This window comes from Bison bison, unplaced genomic scaffold (genome assembly GCF_000754665.1).
Source record: "Bison bison bison isolate TAMUID 2011002044 unplaced genomic scaffold, Bison_UMD1.0 scf7180017863991, whole genome shotgun sequence".
Lineage (NCBI taxonomy): Eukaryota > Metazoa > Chordata > Mammalia > Artiodactyla > Bovidae > Bison > Bison bison.
The window spans coordinates 275,157-289,317 of NW_011494563.1; the positions used below are offsets into that span (position 1 = coordinate 275,157).

General features: G+C 42.9%; 3 protein-coding genes and 1 long non-coding RNA gene across 4 annotated transcripts; 2 read left to right on the forward strand and 2 right to left on the reverse strand.

Annotated features, from left to right (window-relative positions):
• The first annotated feature begins 6 nt into the window (after window positions 1-6).
• On the forward strand, window positions 7-6,091 carry LOC104984350. Its single transcript, XR_824743.1, has 2 exons — window positions 7-211; window positions 3,054-6,091. It is a non-coding gene; the product is annotated as an uncharacterized LOC104984350 (long non-coding RNA).
• A 3,999-nt stretch (window positions 6,092-10,090) lies between these two features.
• LOC104984352 (histone H2B type 1) lies at window positions 10,091-10,573 on the reverse strand. The gene has a single exon (XM_010834034.1). The coding sequence runs from the start codon at window positions 10,527-10,529 to the stop codon at window positions 10,149-10,151; it is 381 nt and encodes a 126-aa protein (XP_010832336.1). The 5' UTR covers window positions 10,530-10,573; the 3' UTR covers window positions 10,091-10,148.
• Window positions 10,574-10,792: 219 nt separating this feature from the next.
• LOC104984353 (histone H2A type 1) lies at window positions 10,793-11,356 on the forward strand. The gene has a single exon (XM_010834035.1). It carries the CDS (start codon window positions 10,835-10,837, stop codon window positions 11,225-11,227), a length of 393 nt encoding a protein of 130 aa, XP_010832337.1. The 5' UTR covers window positions 10,793-10,834; the 3' UTR covers window positions 11,228-11,356.
• An 88-nt stretch (window positions 11,357-11,444) lies between these two features.
• Window positions 11,445-12,582, reverse strand: LOC104984354 (histone H1.5). The gene has a single exon (XM_010834036.1). It carries the CDS (start codon window positions 12,372-12,374, stop codon window positions 11,694-11,696), a length of 681 nt encoding a protein of 226 aa, XP_010832338.1. The 5' UTR covers window positions 12,375-12,582; the 3' UTR covers window positions 11,445-11,693.
• Between the last annotated feature and the right edge of the window lie 1,579 nt (window positions 12,583-14,161).

The window sequence follows — 14,161 nt, forward strand, 5'->3', positions numbered from 1 at the left end:
CGTTCGTGAACGATATTTTCGAGCGCATCGCGGGCGAGGCGTCGCGCCTGGCTCACTACAACAAGCGCTCGACCATCACATCCAGGGAGATCCAGACAGCCGTGCGCCTGCTGCTTCCCGGAGAACTGGCCAAGCACGCCGTGTCTGAGGGCACCAAGGCCGTCACCAAGTACACCAGTTCTAAGTAAGCCGGCCCGCCATGGAGTGATCGGTAAGGCTTGGCCTACACCCCAAAGGCTCTTTTCAGAGCCACTCAATCTTCTAAAGAGAACTGGCACTAACTTTATTCAGTAGGTGTTTCTTATATGCTATTAAGTAATAAGTTCCGGTTTTTTGTTTTCCCTTAAACAAGAGAAATTTACTTGTCACAGTTGTAGAAGGCAGAAGTCCAAGACTGCTGTTAATAGGGGTGGTTTCTTCATAGGCTTCTCTTTGGCTTCCAGGTGGCCATCTTTTCTGTCTTCACTAGGTATTCTTTCTGTTCACATTTCCTTTGATCTTGTTAGAAATTGCTTTCTCTGTAATGTAGATGGTGCTGCAGCAACGCTGGAGGTGTTTTTATGTGTTTATGTCGAGAAAGGTCAAGTTCATTATCAGACAAATGTAAAGAAAACAAAATAGCGTTTGTCCCAAAGCAAAATCAGCTCTCCTTTACGTCTGAAGTTGACAAAAGATTTCGTTGACCATGGCTTGTCCCCTGCATCCTTAATTTTAACGTGTGTGTGCCTGAGTAGAGTTCCTTGGAACACAGTAGGAAAGTTACAAATCGCATTATCCACTTACGTTTTCTTTGTGGAGCGCTGCTGTCTTTCTTCCCCTTTCCCTGAGTTAAATTTGCCAAGTATTAAGTTAAAAAGGCAAAAGCAAAACAAACGGAAGTGAGAATCTAATTACAGATCAGGCGGGTGCCACATTTCGTCGATAGCCAATCCAGACGCTGCGCGCGCACTTTGAAATTTACTAACTGTCGCTTGTGACTCCATCCTAACGGGAGAGTTCCGGGCCAAGCGGCTTTATGGGAAAAACTCTGCCATTTTCTCCAAACCCTGGTTTCTTTCTCTTTCCAGCATGTCTCTGGGATTTACTTTTGCTGTATTAGTTGGAATAAATTTTTTAAAAATAGAGGACTGTTCTCCCATCCTCAAAGGAAAGGTAAAATTCCATCTCTTCATTTTAGGCCCTTAGGAATGGCATATTTAAAACTATTTTGGTCTTTACCCAGAATCAAGGTGGCAATGCTTCCCCCTAACAGCATGTTATTCTATCAAGTGACCACTTGATAAAAAAATGACCATTTGTTCATACTGCATATGAAAATGTATAGGTGACCTAACATTTAATTTGCAATATGCCAAGACATAAATGAGTAGCCACGAAAAGTTTCTTAAGACTAAAGTCTTACTATGTGGAAAACTACTCGAAATCTTTGCTTAAGACCTCACATTCAGAATTAATAGGTATAACCTACATCTTTGGAAACTATTATTTTTTTTTCCCACTAGGTGACTTATAATTTCAACTTTCTGACTTTTTATATTAGGCATATTAAAAAGAATAATTTTAATTTTAATTTAATAATTTAATAATAATTTTAATGTAGGTTTTATTAAAACACAGACAAAATATTTCCCAGAGGGTTTCCTCATGTGCTTAGAATGAAGAAAAATATCCATTAATTAAAGATATTTTTTCAATATGTTTTAATTCTTTAAAAATGACTTTATATCCTGTCTGCTTTAATTGTGAAAATAATGCAGAATATAAAATTGAGAGTATAGGCATGGCCTGTTCATGCATAAAATGACAATGTTCACTATAAAGTTATACCTTAATACTAGGAATATGTATATGTGATGTGAATCTGGAGTTGCAAATATAGGTCAAATATATCAGTGTCTTTTACTAGTTCTTGTGGAACAGTGTTTTGAGAATGTGAGGTGACATGTTACATGGCAGAGAAGAGTGAAGTTATCAGCTCAAGAAGAAAAGAGTCTGATTTGAAAAAATTTTATTTTGGGAAAAGATGAACTTTCAGTGAAAAGAGTAACAGGCCCTTAGCTTTTGAAAATACATTTTTTTAAGTTTGTTATGGCAGTGTTCTAAGTTCTCTAAGGCAGCCGGGCATCACACAAAGCAGTCTAACATAAATCTTGGTCTGGAGATTTCCACCTCTACTCAGGAATCTAAAGTCCTTGAAGAGGAACTAATTACAAGTTTGAGACAAAGGAAATCCTGATGGGTGTACAACATGTATGTTGACTCAACACAAGGATGGTCTCCCATGTCTGGAGTAACAATAGAGTTAAGACAAGAGAGGCAAGAAAACCTGAAAGTAGTGCCAACTTGAGATTTAAGAACAGTTTTATAGTCATCCACTGGAATAGTTTGGTATATAAAAAGCCATGAATCCATGATAATAAGCAATTGGAGCAAATACTATATAATGAGCTGAATAAGAAGTTTACATGGTGTGTCACACTATTCATATTTTCCCAACTCTCTGTGCCCTATGTCATGGAGATGAGTTATCTTCTTCACCTGAAAGTGCCTGGCCTTGCATTCTTAAGGTTTTATTGTACTTATATGAGGGGAAACTTAACCTCCTGTGATGCTATAGGATGAAGTCTCAAAAAAGATCTTCCTGAGAATCTCACTGATGCTTTGTTCACTAAAATTTCATTTCAGGAGAGCAAATTGCATTTTAATGATTTCCATTCTTAGAAATCCATCCAAACTCTAATTCCCAAGGCAGTCTTAAATTATCCTGTGTATCAGCTTCTACCATAGCCATCCCCAACACTGTGCATGTGTGCTCAGTCACTTCAGTCATGGAAATTGGATATATCTCAAAGAAGTTCGTGCTGTATTTGAGTCAAATCTTTTGAACGTTAGCATTTCATCTGGCTCTATATTTTTGCAGAGTTCACACCAAAGAGCTTAACACTTAACATTCAAACACCTTCACCTCACTATCAAGGACATTTTTATCAAAGCTATCACCTCTGTAATCACATATTTTTCCCTGAAACTTTGACTTATGCCTTGTTTTCCAGAACTACATCCATCACTTCGCGATCCTGCTGAAGCCATCAGTGCAATTAAACTCATCAGAGTACTCAGAACAACGTCCACTATGGATTCTTCACGTCTGTCATCCTGACAGTCCTCCGATACATTTTCATTGGATCCAACATCTTGGTGGAGGAAAATCCCTGAACACTATCCTGACTTCTTAAGGTGGAATGCTTATCTCTTTAGGCTACATGAGACTGTAGCTGTTGCTTCCTTCAAACCTAGTGTTAAATTTTGGCAGTGACCATACTGTGGGACATAGACTTCTAAAAGCTACAAACCATGACTTTGAATAGTTTTTCAGTTGTAATTTGATGGAGTTAAGAAATATAATTGAAGAATATATGCCATTTATCTGTATCATGTGCTGCTGCTCTAATGTTCCAGACTTCAGTCCATCCTATGTAGGAAGGTGAAAGCTTGCAATAGTCCTTTAAGGCCACTCTCATTCCATATCTATTTTCTAGATGCAAAGAAACGGGGAGTATTTTGTCTAAATAGCTAGAGGATCAATGACAGAGTCAGTTTTTAAGCCTCATGGTAGTGGCCATCACTATAAAAATGATGTTATTTTGTGGTCTTCTTTCAAAACAAATAAATAAATGGAGATGGGCCATTTGTATTTGTTTTAATAGTGAAAAAGTTGCCATTCTTTACTTGGGGGAAAAAAAAAGTTTGTCCTTCTTGTCCCCAAGAACAGAAAAGAAAAAAAAGGGCAGTTTATTATTTTTTTCTTGGTGAACACTGGTCCAGCTCTCTTTAGAGGGTCCTGTAGCCCTACTCCTATCATCATTCAATTAATAACTTTTGCCTTTCCTGTGGGAAACAAGCATGTATAGCAAAGTCTGCCTGTTGATTATAATACTGAAATTAAAAAATCAAAACTGAAACCTGTTTCTAACTTTTCCAAAAGACAGTGTTCGAAAATTACAACTTAAATTCACATAGTGCTTGTACACAGACTGTATTTCATCTGTTGGAAATGTGTGCCAATTTGCTGTTAAATCATGCTACCAAGGAGCAGAGAGAAACCTGCCCACTGAAACTGCTGTGTGAGACATGGAATTATGTCTCTTATCTGACCATCATTTCTGCCTTGAAAGCGGTAATGAAATTGACCAGAGGTCCCTCCCTGAAGCAGCAGCCCAGCTGGGAAGACCCTTTATATTCATTTTCCTAGAGGGTCAGCAATTCAGATTTCCCCAAGTGAAAGGCTTAAACTTTCACTCTGGATGAAACCTGAATGCTGTTTATTTGCAATGGATGCTAAACATTAACCTATTCTTCATCTTTTTTTTTTTTTTCTTTTATTAAACCTATTCTTTTTCTTAGTTTCTTTTGTCCTCCTCATTCCAAAGGACCAAAACTAGGCCTAGTCCAGGGAAGGGAATCATGAGGTCCTGATTTCTATGGCCTGTTCTACTTAAAGGAAGGCAGCTTTAATGGGGAAAAATCCTCCCGCCTATCAAAATGTAACCATATTTAGGGATAGAGTCTTTAAATAGGTAATTAAATTAAAATGAGGTCATTGGAGAGTGATTGGGTCCTGATCCAGTATGACCAGTGTTCTCTTAAAAAAGGAAATTTGGACACAGACAGGCATAGAGGGAACATATGTGAAGACAGAGGGGGAAACATGGCCATCTATGCTAAGGAGAGGGCCTAGAACCCATCCTTCCCTCATGGCCCTCAGAAGGAAGTAACCCTTCTGGCACTTTGATCTCAGACTTCTAGATTACAGAAGAATGAGAAAACAATTTTCCGTTTTTTCAACCACCCAGACACCCAGACAGGAATACCTTGTTAATGGCAGTGGTGAAGGCAAAAGTGAAGTTGCTCAGTCGTGTCCAATTCTTTGGACCCCTTGGACAGTAGCCTACCAGGCTCCTCCGTCCAAGGGATTTTCCAGGCAAGCATATGGGAGTGGGTTGCAATTTCCTTCTCCAGGAGATCTTCCCTACCCAGGGACTGAACCCGTGTCTTCCTCAATGTAGGCAGACGCTTCAACGTCTCAGCCACCAGGAAATCTACCAGTAACAGTAACATAGCAGCCAGTAACATAAATATAATGCTACAATCCCAGTCCTCTGTCTCTTTACCTGTAGACCAAAGATACTATTAGCACGTATCTCCTTAGATTGAAAAAATAAAAAAAAAGAAGAAAAATTAAATAATGCACAGTATCTAAAGATAATATACACTTAACACATGGCAGCCAATAATTAACGTGACTTTTTCCCCCTGTATGCCAAAAGCAAGATGTAAATGCCATATAATTTACTCCTTGAAGGCAGATCTTTGAGTAAAGAGCCATAACATAAACGCTGACATTCAGTCATCCTGTAAATGACAAAATATTAGAGCAAGTTAAATAAAAAACATCCAGATGTATAAGGAGATAAAGTAAATGAAATATATGACAATAAAATGCTAAAGATGGAAAAACTGAATAGTTTACCAAAGCAGGTCATTTTGATATTCTGAACTAATAAGAGTATACCTGAAAGCAACCTAAACAGGTAGAAGTAGCATAGGCCCCAGAAAACCATTTGAGACTGAAGTTATGCCAATACTTGCTAGCTGGATATGTTGGATTTTACTTTAGTGAACCCATGTGTATGATCAGGCCACACAAGATGGCTGTTCTCTTGCTCTCTGTACATTCCTTGCTTGAACAGCCCCTGCTTTCCATCATCCCACTCATAGGACTGACCTTTTGTCTTAATCATAGAAATTAAACTTCTTAAGTGCTTGCCCCCTGTTCCAACAAGTAATTGTTGTATTCTTAGAACAGAATAGCTTTAGCATGCTGGGTTAATAAAGAGAACACTTGATGGTTGTTAACCAAAGGAACTGTTGAAGGAGATCATCTGTTGGTTTCCCTGGTAGTTGATGAGCTCACATGACATCCATTCCCACTGTAATTGTTACACCTCGCCACTCTACCCCCATGAAGACTGCTGCCTTGTCCTGTTTCAGACCTGTAAGATACCCTAGCCAATAAACTGTTGATGTCTCTGTTGCTGTCTCCAGATATTTTCTTTGGTCTCAAGGTTGGGGGATTATAGGACTTGCAGGGCTACAGAGTATAGCCTAACACCATGATTCTCCTGTAAAATGGAGATAATAATGCAGCCCCAGTTTTCTTAGGACTTTATGAGGTGATATACACTGCTTCCAAGTGTGTTCTTGGAAGCTGGATGAGGTCCACAAATGTTACTATGAAAGAGACATTACATAGATTTTTTTTCCTTTCAACAAAATAAGTAATTATTTAATTTAAGAATTAAAAGTATAATAAATGTTTCACCACAGAGTGATCTTCTCTAGGTCATACAGTTTTATATTTTCTGAGTTAGACATCAGATCAGTCGTTCAGTCGTGTCCAACTCTTTGCAACCCCATGAATCGCAGCACGCCAGGCCTCCCTGTCCATCACCAACTCCCGGAGTTCACTCAGACTCACGTCCATCAAGTCAGTGACGCCATCCAGCCATGTCATCCTCTGTCGTCCCCTTCTCCTCCTGCCCCCAATCCCTCCCAGTATCAGAGTCTTTCCCAATGAATCAACTCTTCACATCAGCGGGCCAAAGTACTGGAGTTTCAGCTTTAGCATCATTCCTTCCAAAGAAATCCAAGGGCTGATCTCCTTCAGAATGGACTGGTTGGATCTCCTTGCAGTCCAAGGGACTCCCAAGAGTCTTCTCCAACACCACAATTCAAAAGCATCAATTCTTCGGCGCTCAGCCTTCTTCACAGTCCAACTCTCACATCCATACATGACCACAGGAAAAACCATAGCGTTGACTAGACGAACCTTTGTTGGCAAAGTAATGTCTCTGCTTTTGAATATGCTATCTGGGTTGGACATAACTTTCCTTCCAAGGAGTAAGCGTCTTTTAATTTCATGGCTGCAATCACCATCTGCAGTGATTTTGGAGCCCAGAAAAATAAAGTCTGACACTTTCCACTGTTTCCCCATCTATTTCCCATGAAGTAATGGGACCGGATGCCATGATCTTAGTTTTCTGAATGTTGAGCTTTAAGCCAACTTTGTCACTCTCCTCTTTCACTTTCATCAAGAGGCTTTTGAGTGCCTCTTCACTTTCTGCCATAAGGGTGGTGTCATCTGCATATCTGAGGTTATTGATATTTCTCCCAGCAATCTTGATTCCAGCTTGTGTTTCTTCCAGTCCAGCATTTCTCATGATGTACTCTGCATAGAACTTAAATAAACAGGGTGACAATATACAGCCTTGACAAACTCCTTTTCCTATTTGGAACCAGTCTGTTGTTCCATGTCCAGTTCTAACTGTTGCTTCCTGACCTGCATACAAATTTCTCAAGAGGCAGATCAGGTGGTCTGGTATTCCCATCTCTTTCAGAATTTTCCAGTTTATTGTGATCCACACAGTCAAAGGCTTTGGCTTAGTCAGTAAAGCAAAACCAGATGTTTTTCTGGAACTCTCTTGCTTTTTCCATGATACAGCGGATGTTGGCAATTTGATCTCTGGTTCCTCTGCCATTTCTAAAACCAGCTTGAACATCAGGAAGTTCACGGTTCACATATTGCTGAAGCCTGGCTTGGAGAATTTTGAGCATTACTTTACTAGCGTGTGAGATGAGTGCAGTTGTGCAGTAGTTTGAGCATTCTCTGGCATTGCCTTTCTTTGGATTGGAATGAAAACTGACTTTTTCCAGTCCTGTGGCCACTGCTGAGTTTTCCAAATTTGCTGGCATATTGAGTGCAGCACTTTCACAGCAACATCTTTCAGGATTTGGAATAGCTCAACTGGAATTCCATCACCTCCACTATCTTTGTTCATAGTGATGCTTTCTAAGGCCCACTTGACTTCACATTCCAGGATGTCTGGCTCTAGGTCAGTGATCATACCATCGTGATTATCTGGGTCGTGAAGATCTTTTTTGTACAGTTCTTCTATGTATTCTTGCCATCTCCTCTTAATATCTTCTGCTTCTGTTAGGTCCATACCATTTCTGTCCTTTATCGAGCTCATCTTTGCATGAAATGTTCCTTTGGTATCTCTGATTTTCTTGAAGAGATCCCTAGTCTTTCCCATTCTGTTGTTAGACATATAGTGTCTTAATTGAATAGTACATTAGTTAACTAGTATTTTTTTTCACAGCTGTACTAAGTACCATTGGGAGCATGGAAATTTATTGTAAGTAGTATGTAGACTTTGGTATTTAAAATGTTGAAACAGAATGAAAATATCATTCTGTTTTCTACTCTCTTTAAATCTTTCCGATTAAGTAACTGGGGACGTGTTAATCTGGTGCTGGTAGGTCTTCAAGGCCTAACACATATTAATCCTTGCTCCCTTCCCTGATTTTTCAATGTCATAACAAAGAACAATTTTCAGGCTCAAAGTGCATGCTCTTGTTCAATCACAGCTGACTCTTTGCAACGCTATAAATTGTAGGCCACCAGGCTCCTCTGTCCATGCAATTTTCCAGGCAAGAATAATGGAGTGAGTTGCCATTTCCTCCTCCAGGAGATATTCCTGACCCAGGGATCCAACCTTGAATCTGAATTCTTACCACTGCACTACCTGGGAAGCCAACTAGTAGGCAGTAAATAGCATATAACTGAAGTTGAATAACATATGTGGGCTTCCCTGGTGGCTAAGTGGAATTGGCCTGCATTGCAGGAAATGCTGGTCCGATCCCTGGGTCAGGAAGATTTCCCTAAGAAGGAAATGGCAACCCACTTGTGTTCTTGCCTGGAAAATCCTATGGACAGAGAATCCTGGCGGCCTACAGTCTGTTTGGTCACAAAAGAGTGGGAAACAACTTAGCGACTAACAGGCAACCACTGGGAGATTGAACCGCCCTCTGGGAGAAACAGTGGAAACAGTAGCTGACTTTATTTTGGGGGGCTCCAAAATCACTGCAGATGGTGATTGCAGTCATGAAATTAAAAAACACTTACTCCTTGGAAGGAAAGTTATGACCAACTTAGACAGCATATTAAAAAGCAGTCATTACTTTGTCCACAAGGGTCCGGTCTAGTCAAGGCTATGGTTTTTCCAGTAGTCATGTATGGATGTGAGACCTGGCCTATAAAGAAAGCTGAGTGCCAAAGAATTGATGCTTTTGAAGTGTGGTGTTAGAGAAGACTCTTGAGAGTTCCTTGGACTGCAAGGAGATCAGTCCTGGATGGTCATTGGAAGGACAGATGTTGAAGCTGAAATTCCAATACTTTGGCCACCTGATGCAAAGAGCTGACTCATTTGAAAAGACCCTAATGGTGGGAAAGATTGAGGGCAGGAGGAGAAGGGGAGGACAGAGGATGAGATGGTTGGATGGCATCACCAACTCAATGGACATGGATTTGGGTAGACTCCGGCAGTTGGTGATGGACAGGGAGGCCTGGCGTGCTCTGGTTCATGGGATCGCAAAGAGTCGGACAAGACTGAGCGACTGAACTGAACTGGGAGAAAAAATGCCATCCTGCTACTCTCCTTCAGGTCTCAAAGACTGCCTTTTCATTTAGAATTTCTCCCTTATTACAAAGGGGAGAAAAGGTAAAGAAATGAGTGAAATGAACTGTGGAGCTGACTCAGAAAAGAAACTGACATGTTCTAGATTTTTCCCTTATAGAATCTGACCATGTAAAAAAGTGAACAGTAGTGCCATTACCAAAAGGGGTGAAACCTTTAAACTTAAGAACATGCAGCAGCACCTAACTACATGAAAAATCTAAAGGTAGGACAACCTGCTTCTATGCGTGCTCAGTCATTAAGTCGTGTCCAACTCTTTGCGACCCCCATGGACTGTAGGCCGCCAGACTCCTCTATCCATAGGATTCTCCAGGAAACAATACTGGAGTGGGGTGCCATGCCCTTCTCCAGCGGATCCTTCCAATCAAGGCATCTCCCTGCGGCTCCCGCATTACAGGTAGATTCTTCGCCTCTAAGCCACCGGGGAAGCCCAATACTGCTTTTACCTACTTCTAAAGTTACATCAATTAAGTGCCAGTTCTCTTTGGAAACCGTGGATGGCTCTGAAAAGAGCCTTTAGAAGTGCTGGAGTCTGATCAAGCAGCCAGTGGCTCACTTGGAGCTGGTATACTTGGTGACGGCCTTGGTGCCCTCAGACACGGCGTGCTTGGCCAGTTCTCCGGGAAGCAGCAGGCGCACGGCTGTCTGGATCTCCCTGGATGTGATGGTCGAGCGCTTGTTGTAGTGAGCCAGGCGCGACGCCTCGCCCGCGATGCGCTCGAAGATGTCGTTGACGAAGGAGTTCATGATTCCCATGGCCTTGGACGAGATGCCGGTGTCCGGGTGGACCTGCTTCAGCACCTTGTACACGTACACGGAGTAGCTCTCCTTGCGGCTGCGCTTGCGCTTCTTGCCGTCCTTCTTCTGCGCCTTGGTCACTGCCTTCTTGGAGCCCTTCTTCGGGGCCGGAGCAGACTTGGCTGGCTCCGGCATGACTGACAATAATTACAAGATCGCAGGAAAAAGACAAAAGGCTCTCCCAGCACGTCCATTTTATAATGCAATATGCAAATTAGATTTTGTAACGCTCTATGTCTGATTGGCGAATACCCGTTGTGACATCACATTCAATTTTGTCCAATGAAAACGCTCATTTTAAGGACCTACACTTTACTCTGCAACATTAACTGCAACTTTACCCAATGGAATAGCTTCTTTTTCGCGCCCAACTGCAGCTATAAAATGTGCAGTTTTCTTTCACTTTAGTGCCTTCGGCTGTAGTCTTGAAGAGTTGTAGTATGTCTGGACGTGGTAAGCAGGGCGGCAAAGCTCGCGCCAAGGCCAAGACCCGCTCCTCGCGGGCCGGGCTCCAGTTCCCCGTAGGCCGAGTGCACCGCCTGCTCCGCAAGGGTAACTACGCTGAGCGGGTCGGGGCCGGGGCCCCGGTGTACCTGGCGGCGGTGCTGGAATACCTGACAGCCGAGATCTTAGAGCTGGCGGGCAACGCGGCCCGGGACAACAAGAAGACGCGCATCATCCCGCGTCACCTGCAGCTGGCCATCCGCAACGACGAGGAGCTCAACAAGCTGCTGGGCAAAGTCACCATCGCTCAGGGTGGTGTCCTGCCCAACATCCAGGCGGTGCTGCTGCCCAAGAAGACCGAGAGCCACCACAAGGCCAAGGGCAAGTAAGGCGTCAAGAGCCACGCCTTCCAAACCAAAGGCTCTTTTCAGAGCCACCTACGTTTTCTGCTGAGGAGCTGGGACAGTAGTATTAACCTTAGTCTGCTACGTTGCTTCAGTAGTGTCTGACTCTTGCGTCCCCATAAACGGCATCCTTACCAGGCTGTCCTGTCCCTGGGATTCTCTCGGTTGCCTGCCATGTACTGCAGTCAGTCCATCAGGGTCTTCCGTCCTCCGTCCAGGCAAGACGCTAGTTTTCGTGGTGTCAGTGCTAGTTTTCTCACTCGTTTATGCAGGTACAGATTACCTCATATACCAGGGTCTATCTCTTGGTAGCATTTACGCGAGGAGAGCGGGAATAGATCTACGGATGGAATATTCTCTTGGAGAGCGGAGATAGTGCACAGCTGTTTCCAGAGATCTCTGGGTGGCTCTGAAAAGAGCCTTTGGGGTTTGCTTCTCAAGCGTCAACTTTCTACTTCTTCTTAGGAGCCGCCTTCTTCGCCTTTGCAGCTTTGGGTTTTGCTGCCTTAGGCTTGGAGGTTTTGGGTTTCGCCGCTTTTGGCTTCACTGCCTTGGGCTTCGCGGGGCTCTTAGCAGCCTTCTTTGGCTTTGCCGCAGTTTTGGCCTTCTTGGGGCTCTTGGCCACTTTTTTGACACCAGAGGCCGCGGGCTTTTTCGCCTTCTTAGGCGTCTTCTTAACGGCTTTCTTTGCTCCTGCAGCCTTCTTGGGTTTCTTAGGGGTGGCCCCTGCGGGTTTCTTCGCTTTAGCAGCCCCTGCTTTCTTGGCTTTGGGCTTGGCTTCCCCGGCAGCCGCCTTCTTGTTGAGCTTGAAAGAGCCGGAAGCCCCGGTGCCCTTGGTCTGCACCAGGGTGCCCTTGCTCACCAGGCTCTTGAGACCCAGCTTGATGCGGCTATTGTTCTTCTCCACATCGTAGCCACCGGCTGCTAGCGCCTTCTTGAGCGCAGCCAAAGAAAGGCCATTGCGCTCTTTGGAGGCGGCGACAGCCTTAGTGATCAGCTCGGAAACTGGGGGCCCGGTAGCCTTGCGCTTCGCCGCTCCACCGCTCGCGGTCTTCTTGGTTGCTTTCTTCTTGGCAGGAGACTTCTCCACCGGCGCCGGGGCGGCCGTTTCTGCAGGAGCGGTCTCCGACATGGCGAAAGGAGAAACTGCTAGAAGGAGAGAGACTCAAATTCCTAAGAGCAAGTTTTGCAATGCCGTCTTGCTCCGGCCCGGGCTTATATAAGTCGGTGCTGCCCTGTGATTGGTGGAGCGTTCGATCCACCGCCCTCAGGCAGCCGTTTGTCGTGGTTGGACTCCCAAACTGTGTTTGTTAGTCCCCAAAATTTGATTAAATGTTAAAAACAGTAGTACATAATTTGACTCTTTGAAGGTTCAAAGGAGGAAAACAGCCTCCAATTTCACATACTTGTTTGTGTTTTTATGACTCACGCGCAGTTAATGAAAAATATTTTTAAAAATCCCTTCAGCTTTTCCTATAGATTCACCGGACTTAAGGCATCGAGCTACGTAGTTGCATATTGCAATAAAGTTTTAGTAAGTATCTAGTGAATGTTTTTTAAAAGGCTTTGTTGCCAAGTTCGGCCTTCGATTTTTGCAAGAGGAAAGACACTAGGTTCCTTGATTTTGCTTAAACTTTGCTTCGAACGGCAGCAAGTAACACAGGTGCAGGACGGCCAGTTGCCTACAGCCACAAATTAAGCACATAGATTTTACTTTAAAAACCGGTTTTGCCTTCCAAGGAGTTTCCAGGTGCCAATATCTTTAGAGAATGGGATTTCGCGGCTCGGTCTAGTTCTGTGGTCAAAATGACTTCTTCCCTGAGGAATAGAAATTGCTTTGGCTTCAGAATCCAATGACATGTCTTCAAATTCAAACAAATTTAGTATGTTTTTGATTGCGAAGCTTTCTCCCTTTAATTTGTAAGCAAATCCATTAAAATAAGAAGAAAGAAAATGTCTTAACCCAGAGATGTATTTTAGGAAAAAACTCTGAAATGTGCTAAAAATTATTCAAGGGCTTCCAGCAACACCGGAAAGGCTGTTTAGATGACATGGGTCTCTCTCCGTCTTTCAGAAGCTGTTTTCCTCCTTTGGAACTTCAGCACTTTCCACTGCTCTCCCTCAAACTCCATCTCCACCAACATTTAACAAATTGAATGGTCAGGAACACCTTCTTTTGTAGGACCTCAGTGTGGATATTTTGCATATTTAATGAAGATAGACCTGTATCTTTCAGTGAAATAATTGGCCTCTGACTACAAGTGTGGATTGGATAGTAAGGGAGTGAGTGGAGGTTATAGAAGTTTAAGAGAATTCAGGAAAACATTAACATCCAAGGGACCTGAGGCAGTGACTGTGAAGTGAAATGGAGGGTGATGTTTAATATTTATTGGGAGGGGGAAGCTTGGAGAGGATTTTGTCCCTGGATGCAATGATGATTAGGGTCTCTCATGCATTCAACAGTCAGTTCTTGTGAAAACCTGTAGGCTGACATGCTTCATGTCTTCAGGGGTTCCTGGAGTTGAAACTACAGCCTACTATGGCCAAATCTAGACAGTGGCTTATTTTTGTATGGCCAAGCTAAGAGTTTCTCTATATTTTAAGAATATTTTAAAGATGTAACAGAGACCATATGTTACCTGCTAAACCTAAAATATTTACTTTATGGCTTTCACGGCCTTTAATTCCTCCTCAGATAGTTCATGTTATTCTTACAGGTCTGCCCTTTTCAGAATTATGTAAACCCAGATCTAAAGAAAAGATCTTAAGAAAATGACTCAATCAAGCATTTCCCACTGTTTCAATCACGAAACTTTCAGAAAACTTGGGAACGCTGGCAGTGGGGGGGGGGGGGTCTGCTTTACAAAAGGGGGGGGGCATAATACAGCTAACATTCATTGAGCATTTATAGTCTTAGTA

What these genes read in the sequence shown, in the direction of transcription:
- LOC104984352 (XM_010834034.1), bottom strand. Translation starts at nt 10,529, where the DNA reads ATGCCGGAGCCAGCCAAGTCTGCTCCGGCCCCGAAGAAGGGCTCCAAG.
- LOC104984354 (XM_010834036.1), bottom strand. Translation starts at nt 12,374, where the DNA reads ATGTCGGAGACCGCTCCTGCAGAAACGGCCGCCCCGGCGCCGGTGGAG.
- LOC104984353 (XM_010834035.1), top strand. Translation starts at nt 10,835, where the DNA reads ATGTCTGGACGTGGTAAGCAGGGCGGCAAAGCTCGCGCCAAGGCCAAG.